This window comes from Danio rerio, chromosome 2 (genome assembly GCF_052040795.2).
Source record: "Danio rerio strain M-AB ecotype USA chromosome 2, GRCz13ab, whole genome shotgun sequence".
NCBI lineage: Eukaryota > Metazoa > Chordata > Actinopteri > Cypriniformes > Danionidae > Danio > Danio rerio.
In genome coordinates, this window is record NC_141022.1 from 53,988,188 (window position 1) to 54,010,000 (window position 21,813).

The 21,813-nt window shown below is 33.2% G+C and overlaps 1 protein-coding gene across 17 annotated transcripts in view; it reads left to right on the top strand.

The window, feature by feature from the left end:
- pde1cb (phosphodiesterase 1C, calmodulin-dependent b) overlaps positions 1 to 21,813 on the top strand; it is a 169,338-nt gene that overhangs the window by 120,795 nt on the left and 26,730 nt on the right. For 16 of the 17 annotated variants that reach the window (XR_015478987.1, XR_015478986.1, XR_015478988.1 and 13 more), the window contains 8 exons: positions 6,957 to 7,139; positions 9,107 to 9,173; positions 10,961 to 11,077; positions 11,148 to 11,288; positions 16,613 to 16,713; positions 17,227 to 17,355; positions 19,122 to 19,223; positions 20,944 to 21,064. Coding sequence is in view for 12 of the 17 variants with exons in the window: in XM_087241455.1 (XP_087097581.1) it covers positions 6,957 to 7,139; positions 9,107 to 9,173; positions 10,961 to 11,077; positions 11,148 to 11,288; positions 16,613 to 16,713; positions 17,227 to 17,355; positions 19,122 to 19,223; positions 20,944 to 21,064 (961 nt within the window). In the remaining 5 variants the exon portion in view is untranslated. Of the gene's footprint in view, positions 1 to 6,956; positions 7,140 to 9,106; positions 9,174 to 10,960; positions 11,078 to 11,147; positions 11,289 to 16,612; positions 16,714 to 17,226; positions 17,356 to 19,121; positions 19,224 to 20,943; positions 21,360 to 21,813 lie in introns of all 17 variants that reach the window. The other variant, XR_015478990.1, reaches the window with a different exon arrangement.

Consider the following 21,813-nt stretch of genomic DNA (forward strand, 5'->3'; position numbering starts at 1 on the left):
TTCATTCATTTTCTTTTTGGCTTATTCCCTTTATTAATCCGGGGTCGCCACAGCGGAATGAACCGCCAATTTATCCAGCACGTTTTTACGCAGCAGATGCCCTTCCAGCCGCAACCCATCTCTGGGAAACATCCACACATACTCATTCAAACACACACACATACACTACGGACAATTTAGCCTACCCAATTCACCTGTACCGCATGTCTTTGGACTATGGGGGAAACCGGAGCACCCGGAGGAAACCTACGCAAACGCAGGGAGAACATGCACACTCAACACAGGAACGCCAACTGACCCAGCCGAGGCTCGACCCAGCGACCTTCTTGCTGTGAGGCGACAGCACTGCCTACTACCAAAGCTCTTTTTTTTAATAAATTTTTTTTCCGAGTGCTGTTTAACAGAGCAAGGAATTTTTTACACTATTTCTTATTATACATTTTCTTCTGTAGAACGTCTTTTTTCGTTTAGTTTGTCTGAAATTAAACCGTTTTAATTTTGTTTAAAACTATTTTAAGGTCAATATTATTAAGAAATAATTATCTTGATTGGCTACAGAACAAACCCCTGTTGTCCACTGACTTGCTCAATTAACCGGACCTAATCAACCTAGATAAGCATTCATCTTGCACTTTAAGCTGAATACTGGTATCTTGCAATAGTGAAATATGAAATATTATCCGTTAAAAGTATTATGTTTCAAGTCTTCAGCACTCGAGAAATTTCGCAGGAGGGAGAATAATTTTGACTTTAACTTTAGATGGGAATGTCATGTTTCTTACAAAACAAATGGATAAAAGTTCATCAAATATAATCCTGGAATCGCAGACACAAAGCAACAAGTGACCGTTCATTTCAAAGGAGAATGAGCCACTTCTGGCGACCTCTGTCTACCTTTGTTGGTGAAAAGGAGGGTGTGTCGAGTGACACGACAGAGTTTAGAATCCTTTAAGCCTTATTCACACTTCAAGCGACTTGCAGTGGCAAAGCTTCAAGCAATTGTTCTGGAGACCTCTGTCTACGCGATCGACAGTGACCATTGGCGACCAGGTGGCTGTTTTGAGCGACGCAACAAAGTTGAGAATCATATATTGAGTTCATATCTCTTACTGCTGTATTAAAGAACAAAATTGTATTACAAATAATATGGAAATATAAATATATTTATAGATTTTAATAAAAAAAAATTCTTGTGTTGTGAAGAAAAAATTTAACTATGTATGGAAAGCATCGTCAATGCACAGAAATATCGAATTGAACCAAATCGATTGCATGATAATCGTAACCGAACCAAACCGTGAGACCAGTGTAGGTTCACACCCTTACTCAATACAATTATAGACCTTTTTCTTGGCTGCTGCATGGAGGCCACCATAGCGACTAGCGTCTTCCGGTAGAATGTTTAGAACTACTGTTTACAGCGTTTACAACCGGTAATTTGCCTGGGTTTCAAAAACTTTTTGAGTGGATTACGGAGTGTTTTTGTGACACACAACTTTGAAAGGTGTGTGTTAAAGCCATTATAATCTGTCAGATCTGTGGTTCAAGCGTGAGAGAAAAACAGTATGGTAAGCCATGTTTCTTTTTGTTCTGCTTAATCACGTGCCCCAAAAAAGATATTTAAAATTAACAAATTAATATGATGTCTTTTGACTGCTTTCTTTAATAACTACATTACACAATACTTGTACTTTTACTTTCAGTACTTCAGTAGTAAATTTTTTAATACTTAAGTACAAAAAATGTTGAATACTTTAGTACTTCCACTTTAGTGTGGCGCTTAAAGAGCACTTCAACTTCTACTCAAGTCAATTTTTGATTGGGCACTTTTACTTAAGTCTTGGTCTCTAGTACTTTATACATCTCTGTGTTCAGCATAAATAAGTACACTCCTCACAAATCTCTCTATTAAATTAATATTTTCTATTAATGATTTACAATATTATATTTGTGCATATACATTAGATTAGTCAGTACTGAAGCCAAATCTGCAGCTAATCTATCAAAATAACTGAAGAAAATAGTCCAAAAACGAGTATACCCAAATTTATGCTGTATGTTGGATAAAATAATAAATAAAAAACGTAAAAGGAAAGATCAAGAATATATATACAATTTTGTTGAAATGTTGTAGTTTTTAATTTTTTTTGTGCAATATTTCACACGCATTTAAATGTATTATTATTCTATTACTAAATATGTTTGGTGACTAAAATATTACTTGAATGAATATATCTCCTTAATAAATCTGTTTTGTTCAAATTCACCAAAATATATGACCAATATTTACTGAGAAATGGATCAAAATATAAATTTTTAAAATGGGGTGTACTCATGCTGAGCACTGTATACATTTATTTTGATAATTTGAAATATTATAAAAAACACTGAACGTTTTTTTTTTTTGAAACACAGTATTTTTCTAATATATTTCAAAATACAATCGTATCATATTTTTCATATCGTACTTTTCTTATTAAAACCAAAAGCAGAGCATGACATAATAATATAAAAATCAAGCTAAATAAAAATTACAACAGTAACTACAGTACAGTTTGTGTACTTTGTGTGTACTGCCCAATATAATTACAGTTTTAGTTTTTTCATATTTTTTATATTTTAAATATATGATACTTAATTAATAAATTATACATATTATGCACATGTTTTTTTTTAAAGAAATGCAATGTAAAAATATAGAATAAAATCTCAAAAAATATAAATCAAGCAGTATTAAAACCAAAATAATGTCACAATATAGAGTTGACTCAGAATCGTTAAACCGCCTTCAAATTTTTTTCTTTTTTAAATATTTCCTAAATTGTGTTTAACAGAGCAAAGAAATTTACACAGTATATCTGATAATATTTTTTCTACTGGAGAAAGTCTTATTTGTTTTATTTTAACTTGAATAAAATCAGTTTTAAATTTTTTAAACACCATTTGAAGGTCAATATTATTACCCCCTTTAAGATTTTTTCGATAGTCTAAAGAACAAACCATCATTATACAATAACTTGCCTAATTACCCTAACCTGCCTAGTTAACCTAATTAACCTAGTTTACCCTTTAAATGTCACTTCGAGCTGTATTGAAGTGTCTTGAAAAATGTCTAATAAAATATCATTTACTGTCATCATGGCAAAGATAAAATAAACCAGTTATTAGAAATAAGTTTTTAAAACTATTATGATTAGAAATGTGTTGAAAAATTCTACTCTCCATTAAACAGAAAAAATAAACAGGGTTTCTAATAATTCAGGGGGGCTAATAATTCTGACTTCAACTGTACATTATACAAAATATGATTAAATATATTTATATTAAATATATTTATGTTTCTTTAAAAAGTCTCCCAGACATATTTTGGTTAGGATGTGTGGGTATGAGAATGTGTTGATAGCTCGATTGAGTGCACATAAACGAACACCTGCAGTCTCAAACGAGCCCGAAACCTCTATCCTGATCAGAGTCATTTCATTCCCGCTCACTGAGGGTATTTAATGTCACTTCAGGGAGATTGAGCTCTCCATCACGCCACTCCAGTGCCGCTAATATCTTTTTATTTTGATGAGCGGAGTGAAGAATAACAGCTGTGAGCATCTAGATGCCAGAAAAGGCATGATAAAAGCTTATGGAATTATGTAACTGTGATGTCATCACGGGCCGGGATTATGACAAAAACCTTCTCACATGCCAGACTGTAGAGACCAACCAATCAGAATCAGACTCAGTGTGTGACTTATGGCTTTAAATCCATCAGAAAAGCTTAAGTGTGGATGCACAGATGTTTATGGTGCAGTTACTGCGAAGATGTGCGAATATATGTTAAAACGAAAATATCGTAACTTTTGTTTTCATGTTTAAGTGCTATAATCAGTCTGCTGTGCATCTACTAACCCAGAAAATGTCAAAACATGTAGTGACTTTGTTTTTGTAAGGCTTTTTTGAAAGCATGCGGAATTTTTATATTCACATGTTACTGTAGTGACGTAAAAAGGGGTCTTATTATATATTACTATAATAAACAACTTATTATATATTACACTTAAAACCCCATCCACACGGCAATGGATTTAAGTCAGTCTTCAAAATACAAATAGAATTTTGGCCTTTTTTAATCTAAACAACACTGTCGGTGCCCTGAAATGAACTTTTTTAGATATACAGAGGGCTATACATTATACATATATTAGGCTATACAGAGCAGAAAAATCTTAAGATGTGGACCTCACACAGCCATGTGGATAGGCTAAATCCTACTTGTTGGAAATGATGATGGTACTAATTTAAATGTATATATCTGTGCACTACCGTAGTGTTTTTTTTTTCTCGAGCTAAGTGTCTGTTTTCTGTTGTTGTCAATGGTAGTGCCATGTTTTTTGAGTGCCTGCAGCATAATAATGCGCTGAGAAATCATATCATAACCCCCGAATTGGAATCAGATCAAATCGTGACCTCCTGAAATCAAATTCAATCAAATCGTGACCCCCAGAATTGCAATTGAATTGTGACCCCAAAATCAGAATCGAATCAGTTGTGACCCCCAGAATTGGAATTGAATTGTATCGTGACACCAGAATCAAAATCGAATCATATTGTGACCATGAAAATTGAGATTTGAAGTAGATCAGATCATGACCCCCAAAGTCGGAAACGCATTCTTTGTGACCATTAGATTTGGAATTGGAAGTAGACCGGATCATGACCCCCAGAAACGGAATCGGATTGTATCGTGACCATTGGAATTGGAAGTAGACAAAATCATGACCCCCAGAATGGGAATCGGATCGTATCGTGCCCATCAGAATTGGAATTGGAAGTAGATTGGATCATGACCCCCAGAATCAGAATTGGGAGTAAGACAAAAAGCTTTTCACATGCCAGACTGTAGAGACCAACCATTCAGAATCAGACTCACTGTGTGACTTGTGGCTTTAAATCCATCAGAAGAGCTTACGTGTGGATGCATGTGTGGAGGTTTATGGTGCAGTTACTGCGAAGATGTGCGAACAATTGTTAAAGCGAACATATCAAAACTTTTTTTTTCATGTTTAAGTGCTATAATCGGTCTGCTGTGCATCTACCTACAAAACATGTAGTGCCTTTTTCTGAAAGCATGTGGAAAAACATGCTTCAAATTCATACATATTTAGATTGAGTTACTGTAGTAATGTGAAATTGGTCTTATTATATATTACTGTCACTTAGACTAGCCCAACAAGTACATTTTGATTGACAGCTTTTTAAAAGCCCGAACCCGTTTACAGCCTGACATTATTTAAATGTGCACATGCACACAGCTCTTTTGCTTTTTTTTTTAAAATTAGTCGTTAATATGTGTTTTAACATAATTTAATCATAACAAACATATAAGCCACTTAGAAGTTGGAACAAAGAAATAAAATAAGTCCTCTTTAACATAGTGACATCTCAGCACTCTAAATAGGCCTGTACATACACTTAGCCTTTAAATTGGCCAACAAACCAATAAAAAATAAATCTTTCTTAACAAATTAAATTAAAATAAATTCTAAATCATGACGGGAATTTGGCAATAATGAAATTAAGATAAAGGCTGTGCGAGATTTGCTTCGCCACTTCTCTTCACAACCCAGCCTTAAGGAGACGGTGAAGCTGAATAATAAAAGAATAAAACCAACATTAGCCTATACACACTGTCTACATAATGCATTTATGACTTTATTAATATTTAGTTATAGTTTTAAAAATCTTTACTCACCAAGATAAGGCTTTGTAAATGTGTTTTTGTGGATCAACATTTTTTGAATCCACTGTAGATGGATTAAGCGCAATCCTGCCCTTACTGATGGTGTGTCCATCAGCACTAAACACCCTTTCACTGCTGCTGTTGGCCAGTATTGCACTTCTGATCTGGATAATTTTGCAAGTTTTGGGTAGGATTTTTTGTTCATCTTCCTCCAGCCAAGAACATCCATTCCATTTTCCATGACAGCAGTTTCAGTGCGAGTGAGCTCGTCATTTTCCCTGTCAGCTTGCTGTAGTCTCCCACTCCGCAAAATTCGCTCTTTTAGACTTCTCTGTCATCATTTGTTTCAGGGGATGGGTTTTGATGTTGTAACAAACAATTTGATTTCTTTCTCGCACTAATCCAAAGACATCACATGACCTTTCACTTTCTGCGCAAGCCAGAGTGCACGGCCCAACACCGTCCAAAATGCCCGTCGGGTTTGGTAAAAGAACTTAGACCCCATCCAATCAGCAACGAATTAAAGGCAATTTACAAAAGTTTAATATAATTTTGGTCTTTAATATTTTAAACAACACTGTCGGTGCCCTGAAATGAACATTTTTTGGTAACAGGTTATACAGAGCAGAAAAATCTTAAGATTTGGACCTCACACAGCCATGTGGATAGACTAAATGCAACTTGTTGGAAATGATAATGGTACTATTAAAAAAAAAAAAAAATATATATATATATATATATATATATATATATATATATATATATATATATATATACATATATATATATATATCTGTGCGTGTCCACTGGAGCATTTTGTTTTCAAGCTAAGTGTTTATTTTCTGTTGGCTTCTGTCTCTCCTTTTGTGTGATATTTTAAGCTGAAACTTTAGAAACATATTTCTGAGTTACCAGAGATTAATATTAAATAATTATGTCTCATTTAAATGTCAATTCAGTGTCATTCCAAAGCAAATATTTATACCTCAAACCTTTAAAAGACACGTCCTATAGAGAGCATACTGTGGTAATACCATAATTATATAGATGACTAATGGATTAAACCTTTGGATCCTGGCTCAGGCTTCAATCGCAGAGTAGATGAAGCATAAATAGCCGTTTATCTTGTTTAAATGCACACCAGTCACCTTGTCACAGCTGATAATTTGAGTGTATGTGTGGATGACATTTAAAGAATCTTTCCCTTCCTCTCTTTTTCTCAAAGGCGATTGGTCGATACAGAGGATGAACTCAGCGATATCCAATCAGATTCTGTGCCATCCGAGGTCCGCGATTGGCTGGCCTCCACCTTCACACGGCAGATGGGGCTGATGCTGCGACGGACGGAGGAGAAGCCGCGGTTTCGCAGCATTGTTCATGCAGTGCAGGCTGGGATATTTGTGGAGAGGTGCGGTTCACAGTAAGCCGTGTGATAAAAAAAAAATAAATGAATAAAATAAATAAATAAATCCTAGTCTTGTGGAAGCTCACATGTTCATATATAACAATATAATTTAGAATTACTTTTCTTTGACTCTTACAAATTTTAATAGGCTTATAAATTAATAAAAATGAAGCACTCGTATGATGTAGTATATGTTGTAATGCAGGATTATTACGGTAAATTACTTATTTTATTTCAGCTTTCAGCTATTTAGGCAAATTTTTTTTGACAGAAATGCAATAAAAAACATGAATTAAAATAAAAATAAAAACCTAAAATATAAAAATTACTGAAATGTATTAGTATCTCAGTAAAATGTATGATATTATTGTAAACGTTTTAAACATAATTTTTTATTCATATTTTGGATGTTTTCAGTTGCAATTTGAATTTTGATTTCCATATTTTTTACACACACACACACACACACACACACACACACACACACACACACACACACACACGCACACACACACACACACATTAAAAAAAGTCATTCAAAATTATATATACTTTATGAATTAGGGGTGTTAGGTTCCCGTTTTTTTTTTTTATGGGTGCAACTCCAATTCTCAACCCCTAATTTTGGAATCGTGGAATCTACTCCAGAATCGACTCCATTTACATTCATTCAAAATAGCGCAAGGATTAAACATGCTGTATCCTATCGTGCTTTATACAATGCTACTATGTCAATTGCAGCTTCACATTGTGCAGTTCTCCTCTGGCCGACAAAACTAGCAGTTTAAATTGGGTGCGGTCAAAATAAAAAAGTTACCAGACTACACTTATATTTTAATTGTTTAATTTAGATAATTTAGAAAATTGCATTGCAATGGCCTACAAACAACAGTTTAAAATAAATCATAAAATAGTCTAAATATCTTCTTAGTATAAATGTTTGATATCTGAATACTGACAAGGCCTACCAAGTGAACTTTATTTATTTATTTATTTATTTATTTATTTATTTATTTATTTATTTATTTATTTATTTATTTATTTATTTATTTATTTATTTATTTATTAAGGATGGGGATTATAATAAAATATATATAAAATAAAAAATATGTGTGGAAAAAAAAGGTTTTATTTGATTTGTTTTATTTTTGTATTACATAGTATGTTCGATTTATAATTGCATTAAATCAGCTTTTTTATAATTAACCTTTTATTTTATATATTTAATTTTTGGTTAATTTTTTGGCTTTCTTTCTACTAACTTTATTCACGTGTATATTAGTTTCTTTTTAATATTAAACCTTAATTTGTTTTTATTTTTAAGTAAAATTTGTCAAATATAAGTTAACAAGTTGCCTTAAGTTAACAATAGATTAGATTTATTAAAGTTCACATAACTTAGGTCAACTTAGTTCTTCAAAGTTATTTATTTATTTAAACCTAATATTTGTTTGATATGTGACTTCTTAATTAACATTTTAACAATTTTAGTTTTAGCTAACAGTTTCATCATTATTGCCCCTAACTATATATATTTATGTTTACTTTAACTTTTCAACAAAGACTACTATCTGTTGTCTTTCAGTGCTCATAAATCATTTGACATTTTCCCCTCATCTGCCTGCTTTAAATTCTTCTGTGAAAATGATAATAAATCTATGCATTTAGCTTGCTGTGAGTCAGTGAATGCATTTACATCATCCTCACGATAAGTCAGAAAAACCAAATTTTTTCGCCCCCGAGTTTCCTCTCTTTCTCTCTCCGTTAGCATCATTTCATCAAATTCTAATGCATTTCAGGCAAGGCTGCGCAAATAAATTACTCTGACAATGCATTTACTTAAAGCAAGTGCAGGTTGTCCTCTACATTTGATGTTGTGTGTTTTTTGAAGGTGAAGATAAAGCATTGTGTTTGGAGAGCCTGCGGTTTGTGCTGCGCGTTCACTTGATGTTTTTATCTTGTCTTTACAGAATGTACCGGCGAACCTCCAACATGGTGGGCCTGAGTTATCCTCCGAATGTCATAGCAGTGCTTAAGGTAAAACACACACACACACACATAACACTGTTACATCTGTCAGCTTCTTTCTCTTTGTTTTGCTCTTCACATATCACATAAAAAAATTCGAAAAAAGCAACAAATGTTTCATCATTTGCCACTTCTGGCCCGGTGGACTTTAAAAAATAGTCAGACAAATTTAATTTAATTTAATTTAATTTAATTTAATTTAATTTAATTTAATTTAATTTAATTTAATTTAATTTAATTTAATTTAATTTAATTTAATTTAATTTAATTTAATTTAATTTAATTTAATTTAAAAATCCCATGGGGCTTTTAAATGTTTGATTCTGGTTCTGAACATTCTAATGTGCGCCGTTATTTTGACATAAACACACGGTTAAAGTAGTTCCAGGCAAGTTGTGACCACATTCTAGTTCCATATCACTACGCTGAATGGTTGAGTTCTGAAACTTGCAGGCAACCTGTAACTCTTAGGGCCCTATCATACACCTGGCACAATGTGGTGCAAGGCACGACGCAATTGTTGTTTGCTAGTTTCAGCTCGGCGCAAGAGTCGTTTTGACATTTTGCAGCATGTTAAATTAAATAGCAAATGCATTTGTGCTCATATGTGCGCCCTCAGGCATTCTGATATAAAAAAGGAGGTGTGTTGAGGCACATTACTGGCGTGTTGTTAGTTTAAGAAACTTAAATAGACTGTTCTTTAGACCAGAACAAAGCCGGTCTAAAATCCAGCACAGAGCGGGTTAGTTGTGCACCTCCGTTACACATGGCTTAATACAAACATGATGTAAAGCAATACTCAAATATCTTTACAAATGAAAAATAATTAAAATATAAAGGATATATATATATATATATATATATATATATATATATATATATATATATATATATATATATATATATGATATATTAAGGATATAAATATAAAGGATATAAATATAAAGGATTAAAAAATTACAAAACATATTATTTTCTAGCCTACATAAATATAAAAACCATACTTTCATGCCTTCTTCATCTCAGGAGGCTTTTTCAGTTGATTCGTGGCTTTTCTTTTGTATAATGTTATTATTATTAGCAGTATTATTTATTATATCCATATTTATATTTGTTTTATTAAAAACAAGCTTAGATTTGCCCACCTGTCAGGTTTCAGACCATATGAGCCACAGCAAGTGTATTTGGATATAACTCAGTATTTTGAACACACTTCATTATTATTGTTCATTTATTTGTTTGCTGGAAATTAGAACTGAATTTAGAAATAGTTTTGAAACAAATCTTTGCGCTTAACAAACGAAAATGAATTATTTATAGGCTAATGGATGTCTTTGCGTACAAGGTTTCCCTATCTACGAGAGTGAAACCGAAAGTAAATAATGAGGAGGCTCATCTCTCATTCTCACACTGCAGATGCTCTGTTTAACTGTTTTCTTGCTAGTGAAACGCTCAGTTTTTCTTCTTACAAAGTCTATCATGTAAATAGCAAATGTGCTATGGCGCGACGCAACTGACTGTTAAAGGGAATGGGAGATGAGACTCTGATTGGTTTATTCCCTAAACACACCTATAACTCATTATGAAAATTAGCTCAAACCTGTTAGACCATGCGCCACGGCGCAAAGCGGATTTTTCCATCCTTATATTAGCAAAAGTGAATTCTGACTCGCCCTTATTGCTTTTGTGCCCTGCGCTTTGGACTTTGCGCATGGTTCGTCAAAATAGAGCCCTTAATATTTACAAAAGATATCCATGTGCCGAAAATGAGTTTATTTCTCTGTTTCCTCTTCTAGAATGTGGATAGGTGGTCTTTCGATGTGTTTGCTCTGAATGAGTCGAGCGGTGACCACGCGCTCAAATTCATCTTTTATGAGCTCCTGACCCGATACGACCTCATCAGCCGCTTCAAGGTGAAGAAGATAAAGAGATACAGGCTGGATTGCTCTTATTTCAGAGGTATTAACACCGTTTCTCCAACAGATCCCTGTGTCTGCGCTGGTCTCTTTCGTGGAGGCTCTAGAAGTGGGTTATAGTAAACATAAAAACCCCTACCATAACCTGATCCACGCGGCTGATGTCACACAGACCGTCCACTACCTGCTGCTCAAGACTGGGATGGTGGTGAGATGACACACACGTTAAATATTAGTATCTTGAAAAATATCTAGTTAAATATGATGTACTGTCATCATTGCATTGAAAAAATAAATCAGTTATTAGAAATAAGGTATTAAAACTATTATGTTTAGGAAGAAAGATTTTTAAAAATCTGAAAACTGGGGAAAAAACATACAGGGGGCCTGATAATTCTGACTTCAACTGCTTATACACGCACTGGCCACTTTTTTAGGTAAATCAGGTGTCCAACTGCTTGTTAACACAAGTTTCTAATCAGCCAATCACATGGCAGCAATTCAGTGCATTTAGGCATGTATACTTGGTCAAGTCGATCTGTTGCAGTTCAAACCGAGCATCAGAATAGGGAAAAAAAGGGATTTAAGAGTGCTTTCACACCTGTGAATCGATTCAGTTGTTCTGAAACAGAGATTACAAGTGTTACATTGTTGCTCTTTGCTCTTGGAGCGGTTCGCTTTCACATTGCAAAGTTTCTAAACGGACCAAAAGAGCTAAAACAAGTCACGTGCGAGTAAACTCTCCTCACATTGGTCAGAGTGTCAGGGTTTATTTTGCCGCGTCCCGCTGAGCTGTCAGGAGAGGTGGTGGTTTGGTGGTGATTGACAGGGTGCGCGCGCGACATGTCTGAGGAGAGATGCGGTGGGGAGGGGTGAGAAGGGTGCGCGACGATGCCTATTTGAGGACCGGGAGGGACACGCGAGATTACCGGGAGAATATCACTCGTTTGCGAGCATCCGGAGACTCGCGAAACTTCCCACCCTACTCATAATTCTCTCTTCATATAGCCGTAAGCCTATTAAATATCCCTAAAACACTGTGATATAACCGCGCTCGGATTGGATCGCTTTCTCACTGTAATCAAACCGCTCCAGGGTTTGTTTCAATCGAGCCGAGACCACCTCATTTAAGCGATCTCGGAGTGATTACTTTGGCGCGGAACAGAGCACGATTACCCTGTTCACATAAGCCAAAACGAACCGCGCTTACTGGGCAATCGAGACACGTTCCGAAACAAAAGTGTAGGTGTGAAAGCACCCTAAGTGACTTTGAACGTGGCATGGTTGTTGGTGCCAGACGTTCTGGTTTGAGTACTGCTGATCTACTGGGATTTTCACGCACAACCATCTTTAGGTTTTACAAAGAGTCCAAAAAAGTCCAAAAAAGAGAAAATATGTAGTGCGCGGCAGTTCTGTGGACACACATGCATTGTTAATGCCAGAGGAGAATGGGCAGACTGGCTCCAGCTGATAGAAAGGCAACAGTTACTCAAAAAAGCACTTGATACAACCATGGTATGCAGAAGAGAAACTCTGAACATACAACACGTCCAACCTAGAGGCGGATGAGCTACAGCAGTAGAAACGACACCGGGTGCCACTCCTGTCAGCTAAGAACAGGAGACTGAGACTACAATTTGCACAGGCTCACCAAAATTGGAAAATAGAAAATTGGAAAAATGTTGCCTGGTCTGATGAGTCTCGATTTCTGCTGCGAAATTCAGATGGTAGGGTCAGAATTTGGCGTCAACAACATGAAAGCATGGATCCATCCTGTCTTGTATCAACAGTTCAGGCTGCTGGTGGGGGTGTAATGGTGTGGCGGATATTTTCTTGGCACACTTTGGGCCCATTAGTACCAACTGAGCATCGTGTCAACGCCACAGCCTACCGGAGTATTGTTGCTGACCATGTCTATCCCTTTATGACCACTGTGTTTATGACCACAATCTTCTGATGGCTACTTCTAACAGGATAGCGCTGTATTTCATAAAGCGTGAATCATCTCAGACTGGTTTCTTTAACATGACAATGAGTTCACTGTACTCAAATGGCCTCCACAGTCACCAGTTCTCAATCCAATAGAGCACCTTTGGCATGTGGTGGAACGGGTGATTCACATCATGGATGTGCAGCTGACAAATCTGCAGCAACTGCATGATGCTATCATGTCAATATAAACCAAGCTCTCTGAGGAATATTTCCAGTACCTTGTTGAATCTATGCACCGAATGATTAAGGCAAAAGAGGTTGCAACCCGATACTAGTAAGGTGTACCTAATAAAGTGGCCGGTGAGTGTATATGGTATATGAGGACTCTCCATAAAGGCTACCTTCATTATCAATGCTGCGCACCATGTTCTGGCAGCAGAGAGCAATTTGTTGATTATAATGATCTAATGTTGCATTGTTCCACACGCTCTCCATGCAGATTCTGTGTTAATCATCTTGATAATGTTACTGTGACAACATGTCGAAGAACTCAAGAGGAACTGTGCAGAATCTCAGTGTGTGATCATTAATTCTACTGACACTCTCACACACACACATACTGTAAACACACAAAGACACGCACATAGGCAGACACACACACATCTTATTCATTCATTCAATCAGACACACAGTTTCCCACTCTCTCTTACAAACACACAGTCACACACACACACACACACACACACACACACGTTGACCCCCACACATAAATATAGACAATCATACATAAAACATAAAACACACACACACACACAAACACACACACACACACACACACACACACACACACACACACACACACACACACACACACACTATTGACCAAAATCTCTTTGTCTGCCATCAGAATAATCATTACAGTACAATTAAGACTTGCTCATACACTAAGTCACGTCTCTCTTCAGAACACACTTTTTTTCGAGTCATTTTACACCATGAGCTCTATTAGCTGATTAAATATTAAGATGAAGTCCTGAGAAAAGCAGCAGGCAGCTGACAGCTCCAGAATGATCTATTTACACACCGCTTGGCCATTATTTTACTGGTGTTGACTGAAATGGTCCATTATATAAAGATATCATATGCTTTTGATACTTTCAGCTTTATTTAGTGCCTAATGTTGCTGTTTAAGTCACTAGTCAGAAATATTATAATTCAGAAAACGTTCAATTAGCTAATTGGATTTTATTGCCAAGTTCTCAATGTGAGCTTAAACATTATCTAATGACAATAGCAAAATATTTATTTATTTATTTATTTATTTATTTATTTATTTTATTTTTTTATTGTTTTTGTTTGTTTTCATTTCTTTTTTCTTTGTTTTGTTTTTATTTGTTTGTTTATTTATTGTTTTTATTTTATTTATTGTTTGTTTGTTTTCATTTATTTATTGTTTGTTTGTTTTCATTCATTTTCTATTCGGCTTAGTCCTTTTATTTGGCAATTCGGCTTATACTTTTGATACTTTCAGCTTTATTTAGTGCCTAATGTTGCTGTTTAAGTCACTAGTCAGAAATATTATAATTCAGAAAACGTTCAATTAGCTAATTGGATTTTATTGCCAAGTTCTCAATGTGAGCTTAAACATTATCTAATGACATTAGCAAAATATTTATTTATTTATTTATTTATTTATTGTTTTTGTTTGTTTTCATTTCTTTTTTCTTTGTTTTGTTTTTATTTGTTTGTTTATTTATTGTTTTTATTTTATTTATTGTTTGTTTGTTTTCATTTATTTATTGTTTGTTTGTTTTTTATTCATTTTCTTGTTGGCTAAGTCCCTTTATTAATCTGGGGTCGCCACAGTGGAATGAACCACCAACTCATCCAGCACGTTTCATGCAGGGGATGCCCTTCCAGCCGCAACCCATCTCTGGGAAACATCCATACAGACTCATTCACACTCACACACTACGGACAATTTAGCCTACCCAGTTCACCAGAACACTCGAAGGAAACCCACACGAATGCAGGGAGAGCATGCAAACTCCACACAGAAACGCCAACTGACCCAGCCGAGGCTCGAACCAGCAACCTTGTTGCTGTGAAGCGTTTGCTTGTTTGTTACTTTTTATTTATTGGTTTTTATTTTTTGTTTGTTTGTTTTTATTAACTCTGATTAGGCTTGTTGCTTAAACTATTAAAAATGTTGTAAACAAAAATAAAACTGAATTAAAATTAAAATGTATAAATGAAAAGAAATAGCTGATTACTACTTAAAGTACATTATGAATTATTGACATGGGAACTGACCCAAAATGTTTTATTACAAGCATTTATTATGTCATTATGACTAATGAAAATAAATGAATAGCTAAAAATTAACATAAAACTAATATAAACTAAAATAATGATATATAAACTAAATAAAATTAATTCAACAGTAAAAGAAAGAGCAGAAACTAACAAGAAATTGCAAAAACTTTAAATTGAAATTGAAAGTCAACAAAAACTAGTCAAAATATCAACAACGGATATGATTTCAAATAATATATACAGTTTAAGGCAGAATTATTAGCTCCCCTGAATTATTAGCTCCCCTGTTTGTTTTTCCCCAATTTCTGTTTAACAAAGAGAAGATTTTTTCAAAACATTTCTGAACGTAATACTTCTTAAGTATTTAAGTAAACTTTTATTTCTAATTTATCTCTTTTATCTTTGCCATGATGACAGTAAATAATATTTAACTAGATATTTTTCAAGACACTTCTATCCAGCTTAAAGTGACATTTAAAGGCTTAACCAGGTTAATTAGGTTAACTGGGCAGGTTAGGGTAATTAGGCAAGTTACTGTATAATGATGAATTGTCCTGTAGTCAGTTGGAAAAAAATAGCTTAACAGAGCTAATAATTTTGACCTTAATATGGTTTTTAAAAAAATTAAAACTGCTTTTATTTTAGTCGAAATAAAACAAATAAGACTTTCTCCTGAAGAAAAAATATTATCAGACATACTGTGAAGATTCCCTTGTTCTGTTAAACATCCTTTGGGAAATATGAAAAAAAGAAAATTCAAAGGCTAATAATTCTGACTTCAACTGTATATATATTTTTTGCAAATTTCAAGACTTAATAATTCATTAGTAAAATTAAGCATTTTATACACTAGTGTTATTTTGGTAATAGAATAGACTGTAATATAATATAATGTAATATAATTCATTCATTTTCCTTCGGCTTAGTCCCTTTATACATCAGGGGTCCCTTCATTTTGCACAACGGATACTCTTTCAGCTGCAACCCAGTACTGGAAAACATCCATACACTCTCATTCATACTCATACACTAAGGCTAATTTAGTTTACTCAATTCAGCTATAGGATGTCTTTGGACTGTAAGGGGAAACCGGAGCACCTGGAAAAAACCAACATAAACATGGGGTGCTAGCTAAAAATAAATAAATAAATAAATAAATAAATAAATAAAAAACACCTTAAAAGTTGAACATTTCTGCAGATGTCTTAACCTTGCTGCTGTTATGAGGAAATAAATGGTATGCTTATTATCTCTCATTATTTTTTATTTATCCATTTTTTTCAGCACTGGATGACAGAGTTGGAGATTTTTGCAATGATCTTCGCTGCTGCCATTCATGACTATGAACACACCGGCACCACAAACAACTTCCACATCCAGACCAGGTAAAACCCTCTTAAAGCAGACCTATATGCAGAAATCACTTTTATTTGGGTTTTGAATACTGTTGTGGGGCAAATTTGTGAATATAACTCCTCATAACACTCCCTCAATAGCATAAACAGCCCTGAGTGAGAAGCAGCCATCTGCCATTAGTTTTGACACAGTACCTGCTAAAGAAAACGTCTGTGACTAAGAAGATAGCATTAGTCCTGTTTTGAATCTGCCACTATGCTGACATGTAGGCATTTGTAGCTCCGCCCTCTTTTTAAAAAGAGCACAATCTCATTTGAATTTAAAGCGACAGTCACCAAAGTGGCACAATTTGGATCAATGTCTAAAAGGGGACGTTTTAAAAGGTTATAGATAATTGTTTGTGTGGTATTTTGAGCTCAAACTCCTTTGTGACTTTGAGTCATAAGAAAAGGGCACCGCACTACTAAAATACAAGATCTAAATAAAAGTGAGTTGGGTTAGTGCAGAATGTGTGTGAGATGAGTGTGTGTTGACTGGTACAGGTCAGACGCAGCGATCCTGTACAACGACCGCTCGGTGCTGGAGTCCCATCATGTGAGCGCCTCGTATCGACTGCTGCAGGACGACGACGAGATGAACATCCTCTACAACCTGTCCAAAGACGACTGGAGGTGCAGATGCTTCATTCATTAATTCATTCATTTATTCATAATTGACATAGATTTGTTTACTTTTATATATAAAAATATTTTATTTATTTATTTAATAATTTTACATAGATTTCTTTAATATTTATTCATTTTTACATTTATATTTTATATAGATTTTTTACATTTATTTATTTATAAAATTTGTTTAAATATTTATTTATTTATTTATCTATCTATCTATTTTTACATTGATTTTTTTTACATTTATTTATTATTGTTTATATTTTTACATGTTATTTTACATTTGTTTATTTATAACATTAGTTTATTAAAATATTTATTTATTTTTACATTAATTTTTTTACATTTATTTATTTTTACATTTATAATATTACAAAGATTTTTTTAATTATTTGTAACATTATTTTTATATTTTAATTAATTTTTTATTAATTAATTTACAATTTTTTACATTTATTATTTGTTTATAACATAGATTTCATTCATACATTTTTACATTCAATTTATTTATTTTTATATTTTTATATATGTTTATATTTATTTAATTATCTTTACATTTATTTATTTATTTTACATTGTTTATTTATTTTCACTTTTTTTATTTTTTATGTATTTGTTTTTATATTTATATGTTTATGCATACAGTTGAAGTCAGAATTATTGGCCCCCCTTTGAATTTTCTTTTTTTTTTCTTTTTTTCCCCCAAATGATGTTTAACAGAGCAAGGAAATTTTCACAGAATGTCTGATGATATTTTTTCTTCTGGAGAAAGTCTTATTTGTTTTATTTGGACTAGATTAAAAGCAGTTTTTAATCTTTTAAAATCATTTTAAGGTCAATATTATTAGCCCCTTTAGGCTATGTTTTTTTTTACAATAGTCTACAGAACAAACCATCATTGTACAATAACTTGCCTGATTACCCTAACCTGCAGTTAACCTAATTAACCTAGTAAAGCCTTTAAATGTCACTTTAAGCTGTACAGAAGTGTCTTAAAAAAATCTAGTCAAATATTATTTACTGTCAGCATGGCAAAGATAAAATAAGTCAGTTATTAGAAATGAGATATCAAAACTATTATGTTTAGAAAAGTGTTGAAGAAATCTTCTCTCCGTTAAACAGAAATCGGGAAAAAAAATAAAAAGGGGAGCTACTAATTCAGGGGGGACTTCATTTGTATTCGTATTTGTGCCTTTTTTTATCATTCTCAATGTCAGCACAGCATAATTTTAATTTTAAATTGAATTTATTTTTCATATTTATTGGTTTATTTTTACATTTTTTAATTTTTTCTTACTTGTTCTCATTTTTATTTGTTTATTTATTTTTATGTATTTTATATTTTATGTTTATTTGTTTATGCACATTTTTTCCATTGTTTATTTATTTTTTGTTTATTTACTTAATGATTTATTTGTATGTGTTTTAATATTTTGTTATATTTATTTGTTAATGCACATGCTTGTGTTTATTCATTTATTTATTATCTTTAATGTCAGTACAGTATAATTTTTTTATTTCATGCATACATTTATTTATTTATAATTATTATTATTTACATATATGCATTTATGCAATTTACTTTTGCATTTATTTATAGATTATTACATTATTTTTACTTTTCTTTCAACAGTAAATATATAACACTAAATATAGGAAAAAAACAAAAAACAAATACAGTACAGTAAACGTCCTCCTGTTTAGAGGTCTAAACTGTGTGTTTCTGTGGTTTTTTTTTTTATTTGTTTATTTTTTATTTTTTGCAGGGAGTTCAGGGCTCTGGTGGTGGAGATGGTTCTGGCCACAGACATGTCCTGCCACTTCCAGCAGGTCAAAGCCATGAAGAATTACCTCCAGCAGCCCGAGGGGTGAGAAACTTTTACATCAGACCTGCTGCAGTTTTCTGACAGCTTCAGACTTTCATGTGTTTCCCCAGAGTGGGACGTTATTGCGGTTTCACAGCAGAAAACACTTTATGGAGATTGATGCTTCTCTAGATGATTCGGCAGCTGCTGTTGTGGAGGAAAAATAAAAGTGGACAAATGATTTATCACACACACACACACTGTTGAAAATGTGTACATATTTGTTTGTTTGTTTATTAAGTTTTTTTTGTATTTGTTTTGTATGTTTTGTTAATTATTTAAAAATGTTTGTTTGTTTGTTTGTTTAGTAGTTTATTTGGCTATTTGTTTGTTTGTTTTTTATTTAGTTATCTTTATTTATTTGTATTTGTTTGTTTAGTTATTTATTTATTTTTATTTGCTTGTTTATTTATTCTTTTATTTAGTTATTTGAATTGATTTTATTTTTTGTTTAGTTATTTTATTTATTTGTTTGCATATAATTTTATTTATTTAATTTAGTTTATTTGTTTGTTTGTTTGTTTGCTAATGAATAATGTTTGTTCATTATCATTTATTTATGTGTTCATTTAGTTATTTATTTTTTTAGTATTTGATTATTTTTTACATTTTTAAAAATATTTGTTTGTTTATTAATTTATTAGGTTATTTTTGTTTGTTTATTTGTTTGGTAATTTATGTGTTTTTTAATTAGTTTAAAAATTTATTTTTTTGTTTGTTTAGTAGTTTTAGTTATTTGAGTTAAATTATTTGTTTGTTTATTTAGTTATTTTATTTATTTGTTTGTTTATTAGTTTGTTTAGTTATTTTCTATTTATTTGTTTGTTTGTTTAGTGTTTATTATTATTATTATTATTATTATTATTAATAATAATAATAATAATGTTATTAATATTAGGTTTGTAATACAGCAACAAAGCTAAAATACTCTCAGTTTTTCTAATGTTGCATCTGACAGAAATTAACTTTTATTAATTTCTGCTGTAATATTAAACTAAAGACCTGTGCTTTGCTTAAAAAAAAAAAAAAAAAAACTTTTTCTTGATATAATACTGTGTGGTATGCATTAATGTATTGTAGCAGTGTAGCTGAATGATGTATGTTATAAAGAAAACATCAGAAAATTCTCAGTTTGTTTTTCATATCCTCTCTGAATAAATATACAGTTGAAGTCAGTTATTAGCCCCCCTGTATATTTTCCCCCAATTTCGCTTTAACAAAGAGGAGGTTTTTTCAACACATTTCTAAGCATAATAGTTTTAATAACTAATTTCTAATAACTGATTTCTTTTATCTTTGCCATGAAGACAGTAAATAATATTTTATCAGATTTTTTTCAAAACACTTCTGTACAGCTTAAAGTGACATTTAAAGGCTTAACTTGGCTAATTAGGCAAGTTAAGGTAATTAGGCAAATCATTGTATGATGATGGTTTGTTCTGTAGACTATCGAAAACAACTATTGCTTAAAGGGCCTAATGATATTGACCTTAAAATTGTTTTAAAAAATTAAAAATTGCTTTTATTCTAGCCGAATATGAAACAAATAAGACTTTCTCCAGAAGAAAAAATATTATAGGAAATACTGTGAAATATTCTTTGCTCTGTTAAACATCATTTGGGAAATATTTAAAAAAGGAAAAAAAAAATCACAGGAGGGCGAATACTTCTGACTTCAGCTGTATATTCACTCTTGGATTATTTTTATGTTTTCTTAATCCAGAATCGACAAACCCAAGGCTATTTCTCTGCTGTTACACGCGGCCGACATCAGCCATCCCGCCAAAACCTGGGATCTGCACCACCGCTGGACAACATCTCTGCTGGAAGAGTTTTTCCTCCAGGTTTGACACGTGTTTGTGTGTTCGCCAGGTGTTTGCATGTGAAGAGCAGATCTCATTGCATGTATTTTAATCCCCTCTCGCTTCTCTTCTGATTGCCCTTTCATCCAATCACACGTAAGCCTGAGCGAGGATTAACACGGGCTGCAGAAATGAGAGCGTGTCATTGGAGTGTGCTTCTGAACATCTGAATATAACTGGCTTTCACTACAATCACAGGTCTTCAAAATAAAACTCAGCACAATCATGTGAAAAGCAGGTTACTCTTCTTTGAAACATCACAACATTGTTAGATACAGTATATGTACACTCACTGGCCACTTTATTAGGCACACCTTTCTAGTACTGTGTTGGAACCCTTTTGCCTTCAGAACCGCCTTAATCCTTCATGGCATAGATTCAACAAGGTGCTGAAAATATTCCTCAGAGATCTTGGTCCATATTGACAAGATAGCATCACACAGTTGCTGCCGATTTGTCTGCTGCACATCCATGATGTGAATCTCCCGTTACACCTCATCCCAAAGGTGCTCTATTGGATTGGGATATGGTAACTATGAAAGCCATTTGAGTACAGTGAACTCATTGTCATGTTCAAGAAACCAGTCTGAGATGATTCACGCTTTATGACATGGTGTGTCATCCTGATGGAAGTAGCCATCAGAGGATGGGTACACTGTAGTCATAAAGGGATAGACATGGCCAACATTACTCAGGTATTCTGTAGCATTGACTGCTCAACTGGTACTAAT